Genomic DNA, 10887 nt, shown 5'->3' with positions numbered 1-10887 from the left:
AGTTTGTGCGTGAGAGAGAGGGTGGATAAGGGACTGTTTGTTTTCAATTCTTTCCTTTACACTTCTGCCAAAAAGGTTTTGTTCAGTTCTTGACATTGCAAACAAAGAACACAGATTCAATAGAGCATCGGTCATGGATATGCAAAGGCAAAAATAAAAACAATAATAAATAAACTATATATTGTATGAAATAAATACAATTGAGGTAAACACTGTCTACACTGATATGTCTAATCAGCAATTATACTTTAAAGACATGACAGTGTTTGTAATGGGCAAAAAAGTGCCACTGAGCTGAGGCTGTTGGGAGTTGAGGAAAGTGTGGTAAACAAGACAAAAAGTTTACAGCCATACAATGCTAACATGCTTATGTGTGTGTGTTAGCATGCCAGCATTTTCTAATTAGCACTTACAGTAGTAGCTGAGAGAATTGTCAATAATTATGCAGGTTATTCGATAATTTCATGACTGAAAACAGAAACAATCCTCTCTTCAGAACTTCTGTTCTTTAGGCACAATTTCACAAACCATTTCCATTGAACATTTGCTGACTCAACCACTGTAGCAAAATGAACATCTCTGACCAAAAGAGGAAATCCCAGTGCTCTTCAGAGCCTTCTTTGTGCACATGCTGAGACTGTTGCTCAACTCTGTTGTCCAAATATAAAGCCCTACCTTTCAAGCTGCAATAATAAACTACATATAAATGAAACAACTGTTTTGTTCTGCTATTTGGTGCTGAAACAGAGCAGAGACGACCGCTAGCAAACCACAAATGACTGATAATGTGTGGTCAATCTACAACCAATTCATCAATCAAATCTCATTTAAACTGTCAAAATACTCTTCTTTTTATAGAGGGATGTGAATTTCAGTTTACTCAACTGAAGTAGCGTGGGTCTCCAGAGCTTTGCAGACAGGGACAGCTCAGACGTGTGTCTCCCTGCCTATGAAAAGATACTGGCCATTTGAGACTCACCATGATAAGTCTCTCTTTATGGATTTTGACACTTTTATATCCATGCCTGAAATGCAGCCCTCCCCAGGTAAATGATGTCTTTCAGACTTATGTCTAGTTAATGATGTTTTTCTCCTTCTGAAGCCCAAACAGACACATACACTGTACACACATAAGTCATCTCCAACTTCTACAAAATACTTGTGGGTGAAGCAGGTGTAAACATATAAATATGATAAAAAACTTCACATCACATTCACAGCAATTGTGCGTGGCACACTGTGCTCCTTGACAAATCCCCTTGAGGTTACGTGGGGGGAAAAAAACACATTTTCCAAACAGCTCCCCCAGCTTGTCACACAAGAGGTATAGACCATCTACTGCTTTAAATTCTCCATGGGAACTTGGCTGAAAGTAGCCCACTGCATTCATAGGTAAGGCAATGCTAAATCAGTTAATTTAGACCGATGTCTTTATGATTTGCAGTAGTACAGTGAGGAAGCCAGTCTCCCTCACTTGCTGAATAAACAAAAATTTGTTCAGCTCAAATAAAATTTGATGAGGAGATAATTTTGCGAGCGTACAGCATAAAGCTCTCTCTCATGTGCAGGGGTGCTGCGCTCTGAGGGCAAATCAAATGAAAGTCTGAAGAGGTAGTTCAGCACACGGTGGACAAGATGATAGAGAGAGATATGGCTGATCCAGTCCACCACTGGGGACAGGCCTCCACGTGCCCACAAAACTCGCATCAGAAATGCAGGTCAAAAGCCTTTTTGTACCTTCAAAAGTGATCCAATGGGTCACAAATAAGCATGAGTACATTATAAGCTTCTCACAATATTACTGGTATACCTGAAGGAAGCAATATATGGTTGAATGAATATCCCACTGTATTATCAAATCAAATATCCCTTTTGTATTAAGTAAAATAACCTGAAAGGGAATTCTGACAACATTGACAGTTCATTCAACATTTTTTGGCATGAAAAACTCTCAATCAAATCTAAATCCCACAGAAACAAGCCTCTAATCTTGGATTTCATCAGGAGATAAGTCCTGGAGTTGCTCCACTGACAATGAATTGGAAACTGACATGGTGGATTGTGCAGTGACTGTCTGCGCTTTTGCTCTGAAGTAGGTTTGACAGTAACTGTAGGTGCTACCAGTTAAGAAGCAGAACATATCTCAGATACCTTGTAAAACCCTGGGAACTGTTATGCACAAAGCTGTTATTAGTCAGTGTCAAAAACAGTGACAGGTTACATTTTTTGGATGCACCTTTGGCTATGGGTTTCTTGGAAATGTTCAAAAAAAATTTGGGCACTAAATTCTGCTTTCTCTTCCAGGACTTTCAGGATCAAGGACTTCCCAACTAGCCTACTAAAATCCCTGACATGTCTCACGGGTGAGACAGGGTTTTCTTTTATTTGGAAATCACTTAAAACACCCATAACCATTTAGATGAATTTACTGGAAGCCTTTCTCGTAAAAGGATTTATCTATTTAAGAAGCTGCAGATGAAGAACACATGCATTTTATTGCCAGTAAAACTTACTTGGAAATAAAATCTAATTTCAAAATCTCCCTCAGTGACGTAGGAGCAGAGACCTTAAGCGATCAACTGGTGAGTGGCCGCATGTTCACATCAAAAAGTAGGTTTCTCTCTTTCTAACGTGTGCTAATTGTGTTGTGGGTTGTTGTACTGCAGCGGTCAGAGGTGGCGGAGCGAGGGAGGCTCTGTTGTCAGACACAAGAGGCCACTTTGATGTCTGAAATTCCCTATCTTTGCCTCCATTGCCGACAGAATACCTGGAAAAAGGATTTTCAATCAAGGAACCTGCATGGGAATCCCCTGACATGCAACAAGGACAGCACACAGAGAGAAACGTGAAAATACACAAACGCCCGGAAATAGCTCCAAATCAACAACACCCATCATAGGAATCCTGCTTCTTTTTTAAGCAAGCTTAGGAGTGTCTTATGTATGATATCAGATTTTCCTCCTTTGAAGTCATAAGCTCATAATGCTCACATGTGAAAGGGTTGTTTTTTTCCCCCGAGCTGACAACAGATTCACTCCCCGGCTCTTCCTCTCACACATACACACAGACGCTCAGTCCCACATATGACACCACCCCATGTTTACCACTCCATCCCACACATCCTGTTTGTGGCAGCATCTTCCATTGTTCATGGCTGTGTCTACCTGAGCAGGTACAAACTCTTTATCACACTCTTTCCACTGCAGCTGTTTTTTAAAAAAGTAACCTGGGTGCAGTAAAAGGGATCCCCTTTGTTTTGTTATCAACATTTGGCTGCTTTATCATTTTTTAAGTGGATGGGGAAAAAAAGGAGGGAGGATGGAAAATCTTCCGATAAATGCAGCACACAAAGAAGAAGCCACACAAAGAGAAACCTCCAGTGAGACAAAGCTGTGGCAAAGTGGTAGGTAAATAGTTTTGTTTTGGGGGAGCCAGGGCGAGTGAGGTTAAGAGAGCCTTGCTTACTCCAAGCCCACATTTGATTTGTAGAAAAAAAAAAGAAACACTAGGAGGGCACCTTTTGGAGCAGCACCCCAGCTGATGTCACCCTGAAGGAAGTGCTTTGAAGGGTATGGGGGCAGAGGGACATCCAGGCATCACAATGCAGTGCTGTACGCCAAAAGCATTACAACGGCATGACGCTATCCCTGTGAGGAGTGGGATTCACAATATAATATGAGACTCTTGATGAGGGGCCTACCAAAGTGCACCATCAAAGTGATGGGGATGGGTTTTTGCAATCAGGGATCGGTAAACAAGTGATTTAGCTCCATATCTCCAAATTAAATCTGGACATTTCATGATATTCTGCGTGTTGAAAGACGGAGCAGCTTAATTTTGCACCTAGGGTCATTCAATTTCATATTTCCATGTGAGAGAAATATGCAGCATCCAAAAAATATACAGACTATCCACCAACAATATATGAAAGGATAAAACTGAACTCACACAGTTGTGAAGTAGACTGACACTGCCCTCTAGTGTCTTAAAGTTAATGCTTTTAAATTTGTTGTAGGCTACAAAAGCATGTTCAGAGTGAATAAAGTGCCATAATACCATTCAAACAGCATGCAATCCATATATTGGTGAACAGAAAATTAGCTGATTTCATATTTAAAACACTTTAATCACCTTATCTTTGATCAGACCGTGTGTGCGTGGGAGAGAGATACTCACACAGGTGTACACCCCTCCTGGTATTTTGGTATTTCCTTTGAACTGCATGTGGCTTCGAGATAGCTACAGATATCAGCATGAAAGAATCTACACACGTGTCATACAGTGCGAACAGCAGCAGTGTAGGCGAATAGTCTGTAGCCTGCCTCCTGTTGCCTTGGCCTGTGATGAGGGCTCAATCATTCCCTTATTTATTTGTTATCAGATAATTGACAATGAGAACAAGTGCTTCATTCGTCTCAGTTAGATGAACAGCAGCTCAGGTGGAAAGAAAACAAGAGCAATACTTGTCCTGTGAGTCATATTGTTGTGAGGATTTAAACCAAGAAATAGCAACATAGATAATGACTAAACGAGAAAGCATAGACCTACATGTTTCATCAGCTTTACTTACAGAAGCTGAAGCAACTGCTGTTGTCACTGACAAACTAAACCACAAGTCAGTTTCCTTTTATTCAGGCACACATAGCCTCAATCACAATGTCAGTGGAGTTTATCGTTGCAGAAGTGTCTCCATTTTCATTTGCAGTTGCACACTTTCATTGTGTAGACTTGTTTCAGTCTTTGAGTCCATTGTGTGAGAATACTTTCATTTATTGTAGTTTCTTAGCAACCATTAAAAGTATGTATAAAAGTATAAAGTACATTGAATTAAGTGGGATATCAAAATGTATATATTTTTCACTTCCTCTTTTAAGCTCTGCCAGACTCCCCCAAAATATAAGGGAATCTTAGAAGAAAAAGGGGAATAATTCTCCAACTTTTCACTTTCTCCAGCACAGAGTTGCTAAGGAGTCCTTATCAAAAGCTGACACTATTAACCTAATTTTCAACTTCCAGTCAGATCCTTTCCATGAATGACTATTGATATCTTTGTTGGTATCCACATGAATCGTTCCACATCTTCTCCACAGTAATTATATTCAGCTCTAATTCACACTATTTGTGCTTTAGTTAAGTAAGACAATAACATTTTATGAATATAGGAAATTTCTAACTTTTAGTTGGTACATGTTTTGATACCACTATGAAATAGGCTACTGTTCTAGTATCTCATTTCAAAGTTACGTTTTTAAGTCAGCCGAATTGCATTGTGTTTCACTAACTTTATGTTAGACAGGCTATTTTTCCCACTCTGTCTTTGTATATACTTTGCATTTAAAGATTATATATGGGTAGCTGACTTTTCAGCCTAGGAAAAACACGTGCGTGTATCTCAAATTGTAGTTTTCTTCACCACCACAAGGGGGAAGCATTTATCTATCATTGGTCTATGTTGCCAGGGCCGTCTGATTTCTCAGTTTTCTCTTTGGTAAAATAGAAAAAGTATTATCAAAGAGGTTTTTTTAGAAGAAGTTCCTTTTTTGTGTATTCATGTTATATTGGGAAGATAAAAATATGAAATTATACAGATCCATTCAATGTAAATGTAAATTAAAGCTTTGAGTTTTACACAAAACTATAGCTACAAGTTCAAACCTTTAATGAAGTCTGTAAATTGCCTGCCTCAAACCTGCTTCTAAATACATGCTTTTCAGATGATTAAATTATCTTTGATTCGGTGGTTGGTTGATGATGAGAAGGAATGCGATATTCACCCATTTTCTTTCCCAGAAACCACTTTCACAGAGTTGACCACATAGGCCTATCTATGGTTAGCCTAATACTGGAGAGAATAACAACAACAAAAGAATAGTGGAAATAGCATAATAATATGCTCATCGTGCCATGTGGTATTATGCAGATGAATTTAGTACATGCCTGGGCAGCTCCGCTGAGGACTTGAATGGGGAGGATTAGTACCAGATGTTCATTGGAAACCAGCGGCCAGCCAATGGGGAGGAGGGCCATTTGGTCTGTAGGGAGGAGCTCTGTCTCTCCTCTGAACTCGAGATTTATTCTAACAGGTAGTTTAAAAACCAAACAGGTCAACAGCAGCAGCAAGACAGTAAGCAACACAGTGTTTATCCTACGAGGAGCGCAGTCTGAAGGAGGACGTTTCTTTAACCGCATTTTGTTTCTGGATATGCCCGGACGCCGCTCTCCAGCATGCTGAGCAGGAAGGGGTCTTGTGCGGGGATGATGAGCGCTGCAGCCGGAGTAGACCGCAGCAGGGTCGGGGAGAGACTGCAGGCTGCTCTGGCCGGGCTGCAGGAGCTGCATCTGCTGAAGGACAGACAGAGCGACATGGTGAGCTGGGCACTGAGGGTGGACCGGCAGGTGCCGGTCACTTCTGTCCACGCAGGCCCGGAGGCTTCCAGGATGATGGGGTCTGAGGAGCAGCGGCTCGAGGCGACCCTGACAGCCCTGAAACAACAGCTGGTAAGCCATGAAACAGAATTATTAAAATACCTATATGGACATTCGATTAAGGGATAGTTTGGGTTACCATTAAATTTCTACTTTGATTGGGGTTATTTAGATTGTTTATAACGGTTCGACTACGTGGCTCACATTTACTCAAAACTGTAGTTTTATTGTCCTTGGAATAAAGTCGTCCGTTTGAATCTTGCCGTCAGCTGATGCTCATGTGCATTCCGCCTTCAATTATTACCAGACACACTTTCATGCTCTCAGCTGGGGGTAGGAAGTAGGATAGGTGTCATAAATCAAGGTTCACTGCAGGAGCAAGAAGACGTTGAGGTGTGTATGTACGCGCACAATGTGCATGTGTAGACTGCAGGGCGGCAAACCTCAATCATTAACCACTAATGCCATTTTTTTGTTGTTGTTTTTTTTAATGGTGGTGTTTTTCAAAGGTGGATATTTTGCTGTGAATGACACTCATTGAGAGTCACTAGATGCCCCCCAGTGTTGGAGACAACTGGCTGTGACTGGCTATAAGAGAATGAAACATTAATTAAATGGTGCTTATTGCAGGCAGTGACCCCCAGCCCTCATTTTACCAACTGTAACAGTAAATGCCCAGCCCTAACTGCAAAGCAAACAGTCCATCCCAACCCCCCAGCTCTCCTCCTCAAGTAGTTTACACAATGGCCAGGCCTTCGCTGTGGGGGAGAAATGAGTTACCCACCACTGCTTCTTCCATGCTCCCCCATGTCCTGCTGGGGTTAATCATCAGCCCCAGCTGAGTGGCTTTTGTTTTCCTGATGGCTGTACATTTGAGCATCTCTTATCTGACCAACAGACCTCATCTTAATAACATTATAGCATTGTTTACCTTTTGTCCTGACTTCTCTGCTTAATTTTCCTGTTCATATACCTGTAGGCCAACAGAGATATTTTGTGTAATTGCATTGGCATGTGTGTGCATGAGGAGCTTTATTGGATAATTTCCCTTTGTTGAACAAATCTGAGACTTGCGCTTTGGTTTAAGGGGGTTGGCTTAAATGTTATGTCTCTGTTTTGCAGTCTCGTCTTCAGAAACAGGATGTAGGCCTGAGGACCCACTTGCAGCAGCTGGACCAACAGATCAGTGAGCTGAAGCTGGATGTGAGCAAGGCCTCCACAGAGCAGCTGGAGAGTGACAGCAGGCCGAGTTCAGGTGGGTCGGCAAACACTTGCGCAAGCCCTACGGTTGTTTACTTTACAGCAAGTAATAACACATCCACCCAAGCTAACCATCGCATGATGTTAAATGCTTAGAAAAGTACTCATGTGCATAATTGTCCCTGCCCTCTCCAGGTTTCTATGAGCTCAGCGATGGCGGCTCTTGCTCGTTGTCCAACTCCTGCACCTCTGTGTACAGCGAGAGTCTGTCGTCCTCTCAGACGAGCCTACTCCTCCTTCCCATGAGCCCTGCTAATTCCCACATTACCCATCCATCACAAGTCGATGTATGCCGCCGGCGTTCTGCTGATGAGAGCACTACCCAGCCCAGCCTTCCACGGGCCACAGGCCTCCATCTTGGCAGCAGCAGGATTCGAGCAAGCACTGCTGGCACCGAAAAGGCACGACCAAGACCTGTGTCAACAGGTAACCAGCTCTTTCAATCTCTAATTTAAGGTCTCTCATGTTGTAACCACGCAACTCAAACTGTGTTTTGCTGCATAATAACATGTATTTTTTCAGTGGATGAGTGATTTGAGAGGTTGATCAGTATTTTTGTATTGCCGTTTCAGGTGATCTTGATAGGATGATGGCTCAAGGGCTTGGCTGCTACAAATCTGTGGATGCAAAGAAACCGTCAATCTGCACAAACCCGAAGACCTCCACAGTGGACCCCAAGTTCCAGAGCAACCTAGTGTCCCACAGTGGGACCGAAGTGTACCACTACCCTAGCCCCCTGCACGCTGTGGCTCTCCAGAGCCCAATCTTTTCCCTTGGGGGTGACCCAGCAACGACTGGACGTCTAGAGGGCCAAGGACACCAAATTAATGGTTCTGACACCTTCCAGAGGGCACAAATGGGTTATGAGACCAAGACCCTGGGTTACATTGACAAGCTCCTCTTGCGCAGCTTGAGCAAAATCAAGAGTGAGATAGCCACCGAGACTCTGCAGACACACAATGACTATCACAGGAAGCCGTCTGAAGTTGTAACTGTGATTCCTGAAGGGCCACAGAAAGAGGTTTTAATGCTGCAGCCTGTTCCAGCCCAGGCCACAAACATCATCCCACTAGATAACGACCAGAAGAGACACTGCATGACATACTCCAGCCAAGAGCTAGCTGATAACGCAAACCACAAACAGTCAGAGAGAGCCCCCGTGGTTTCATACCCATACTCCTATCCTGCTGCCATGAGGGAGTACAGTTCTGATGAGGTCACCACTTCATCCCTAAGGAAGAATGATAAACCCCATGGAGAATGTGGGAGTGTAACAAGAAGCAATTCAGAGAAAAGATGTGGGGACAATTCAGAGTCAAGGCCACAGGAGAGGAAGGGCCATAGGCAAAGATCGGTGATGGCCCACAGCTCCAGCGCAGAGGAGAGTCAAGGCTTTGAGGTTCACGCTGGCCACACAACTTCCCCTGAGTTTGTCCATGCCAAATTTGTCCCCGCTGGATCTCAGAGGGTCAAGGTGAGACAGGCAGACCGTAAAACCAAAGCTGTGAAACTGAGAAGAAGAAGCAGCGAGAAGCCTCGAGCAACGAGGCAGCAACCTGGCTACTCCTCTGGCGAACTGACCAGAGAGGCCAGTGGTGGAACCAAGGGGGAACAGAGAAGATCAGGAAAAGGAAAAATGACCCAGAAATTTACCACCTGTCACACAGAGGAGCGCAGACAGGGCTCAGGCTCAGACTCCAGCCACTGCAACCTGGGACTCATGTACACCCACAAGCTGCATCCTAAACCACATCCCATCCCTGCTGTTACAAAGTCCAGCAAAAGCCATAGACTGCAGAGCCTGGAGTATGAGCAGCCTGTAGAGCAGAGGAAGAGGAGGCAGGGGGCTGCCAAATGGCCATGCGATGTGGAGATGGCCCAGGCCTTATGTGCTCAGCGTCAGAGGTCAAAAGAGCCCCATGTTCAGGCACCAGGGAGCATGCAGATGGTCCGCAGTAGTGCCAGACCAGGCCAGTGGATGGGACCTCCTCGCTCCTTCCAATCCTCCATGTCCACTAACTCCTTCTTCCACAGTCTTAATGCTAGATACCCTCCAGCACCCTTCCCCAATCACTACCCACCCAGATGCGAGTCTGAGTACTCGGCCGAATGCGCGTCACTGTTTCACTCCACCATTGCTGAAAGCAGCGAGGGAGAGATGAGTGATAACACCACCAACCGCTTTGGCGATAGCGAGTCCAGCCAGAGCTTTCAGTCCATCTCGGACTCTGACAGCAGCCTGTCCCTGGACGAGGAGGACCAGGTGGAGAGCCACGAGGATGAGAGAGGTCTGGTGTGGGCTGAGGCTGCTCTGGGGCCCACTGCCGCTGGACGGCCCCTCCAGCAGCTCCCACCCCCCGAGCCATCAGCCTGCCGCATCAAAGCTTCCCGAGCCCTAAAAAAGAAGATTCGTCGGTTCCAGCCTGCCTCCCTAAAGGTCATGACCCTGGTGTAGCAAAGTTCCCCCGGGCAGAACAGGAACTGTTGGGAAAACACAGAGAGCTGTGGGAAATGCTTTCGGAACTTTTTGGAAAGATCGCACCTGGTCTTTCAGCACAACACAATTAATCAAAACTGACAAGCAGCAATTAAACTGGACTGCATTTGTGCACTGATTATTTTGTTAAAACTAAAAAAACTAAAATGTTTGGAATTGACAGTGGTTGAACCCGAAACGTTGAATAAAAGCATGTATAACACAATTATTACACTTAACTAATTTGTAAATATTTATGTTGTTGTAATAAAAGTTTCTCATAGCATGTGGCTGCATTTGACAATTTCATGGACACTTCTGTCATATAACCGTATGTACTTCATAAATAAAACCAAGCTTTTTACAATTCTTATTGCAACCACTTGTTTATTTTCTGTTATTCATTTTGGTCATTGATTATAACTATCCTCATTTATTAGAATAAACTTATTTAAAATATATTGGGATATTTTGCGCTAGGTTTTTATGATCCTTCACTTTTCTTTTATCTTTGGACAACTAACTACATCACTGTCCAGTTCTAGCTTTGGTATTAATAATGTATCCCTAATTTCTGAGTTGGTAGTGTTCTCCAGTTTCTCAGGCCTGTGAGTAATAAGCAGCTACAATTTATTGTTGAATAATCTTTAATCAACACCAAGATGCATGACAGTACACACACACGGTCACTCAGGCATAGCACGTTACTCTCCAGTCTTTCTGCC

General features: G+C 43.5%; 1 protein-coding gene across 1 annotated transcript; it reads left to right on the top strand.

Annotated features, from left to right (window-relative positions):
- Nucleotides 1-6071: 6071 nt before the first annotated feature.
- dact2 (dishevelled-binding antagonist of beta-catenin 2) lies at nt 6072-10541 on the top strand. The gene is made up of 4 exons (XM_038738037.1): nt 6072-6498; nt 7549-7681; nt 7822-8112; nt 8259-10541. Exons 1-4 carry the CDS (start codon nt 6226-6228, stop codon nt 10139-10141), a joined length of 2580 nt encoding a protein of 859 aa, XP_038593965.1. The 5' UTR covers nt 6072-6225; the 3' UTR covers nt 10142-10541.
- Nucleotides 10542-10887: the final 346 nt, after the last annotated feature.

Source organism: Micropterus salmoides, unplaced genomic scaffold, assembly GCF_014851395.1.
Source record: "Micropterus salmoides isolate LMB-PRFRI ecotype aquatic unplaced genomic scaffold, ASM1485139v1 Ms_hic_scaffold_22, whole genome shotgun sequence".
Taxonomy (NCBI): Eukaryota; Metazoa; Chordata; class Actinopteri; order Centrarchiformes; family Centrarchidae; genus Micropterus; species Micropterus salmoides.
Note: the sequence above shows the minus strand (reverse complement) of the source record. Positions and strands in the feature narration are given on the sequence as shown.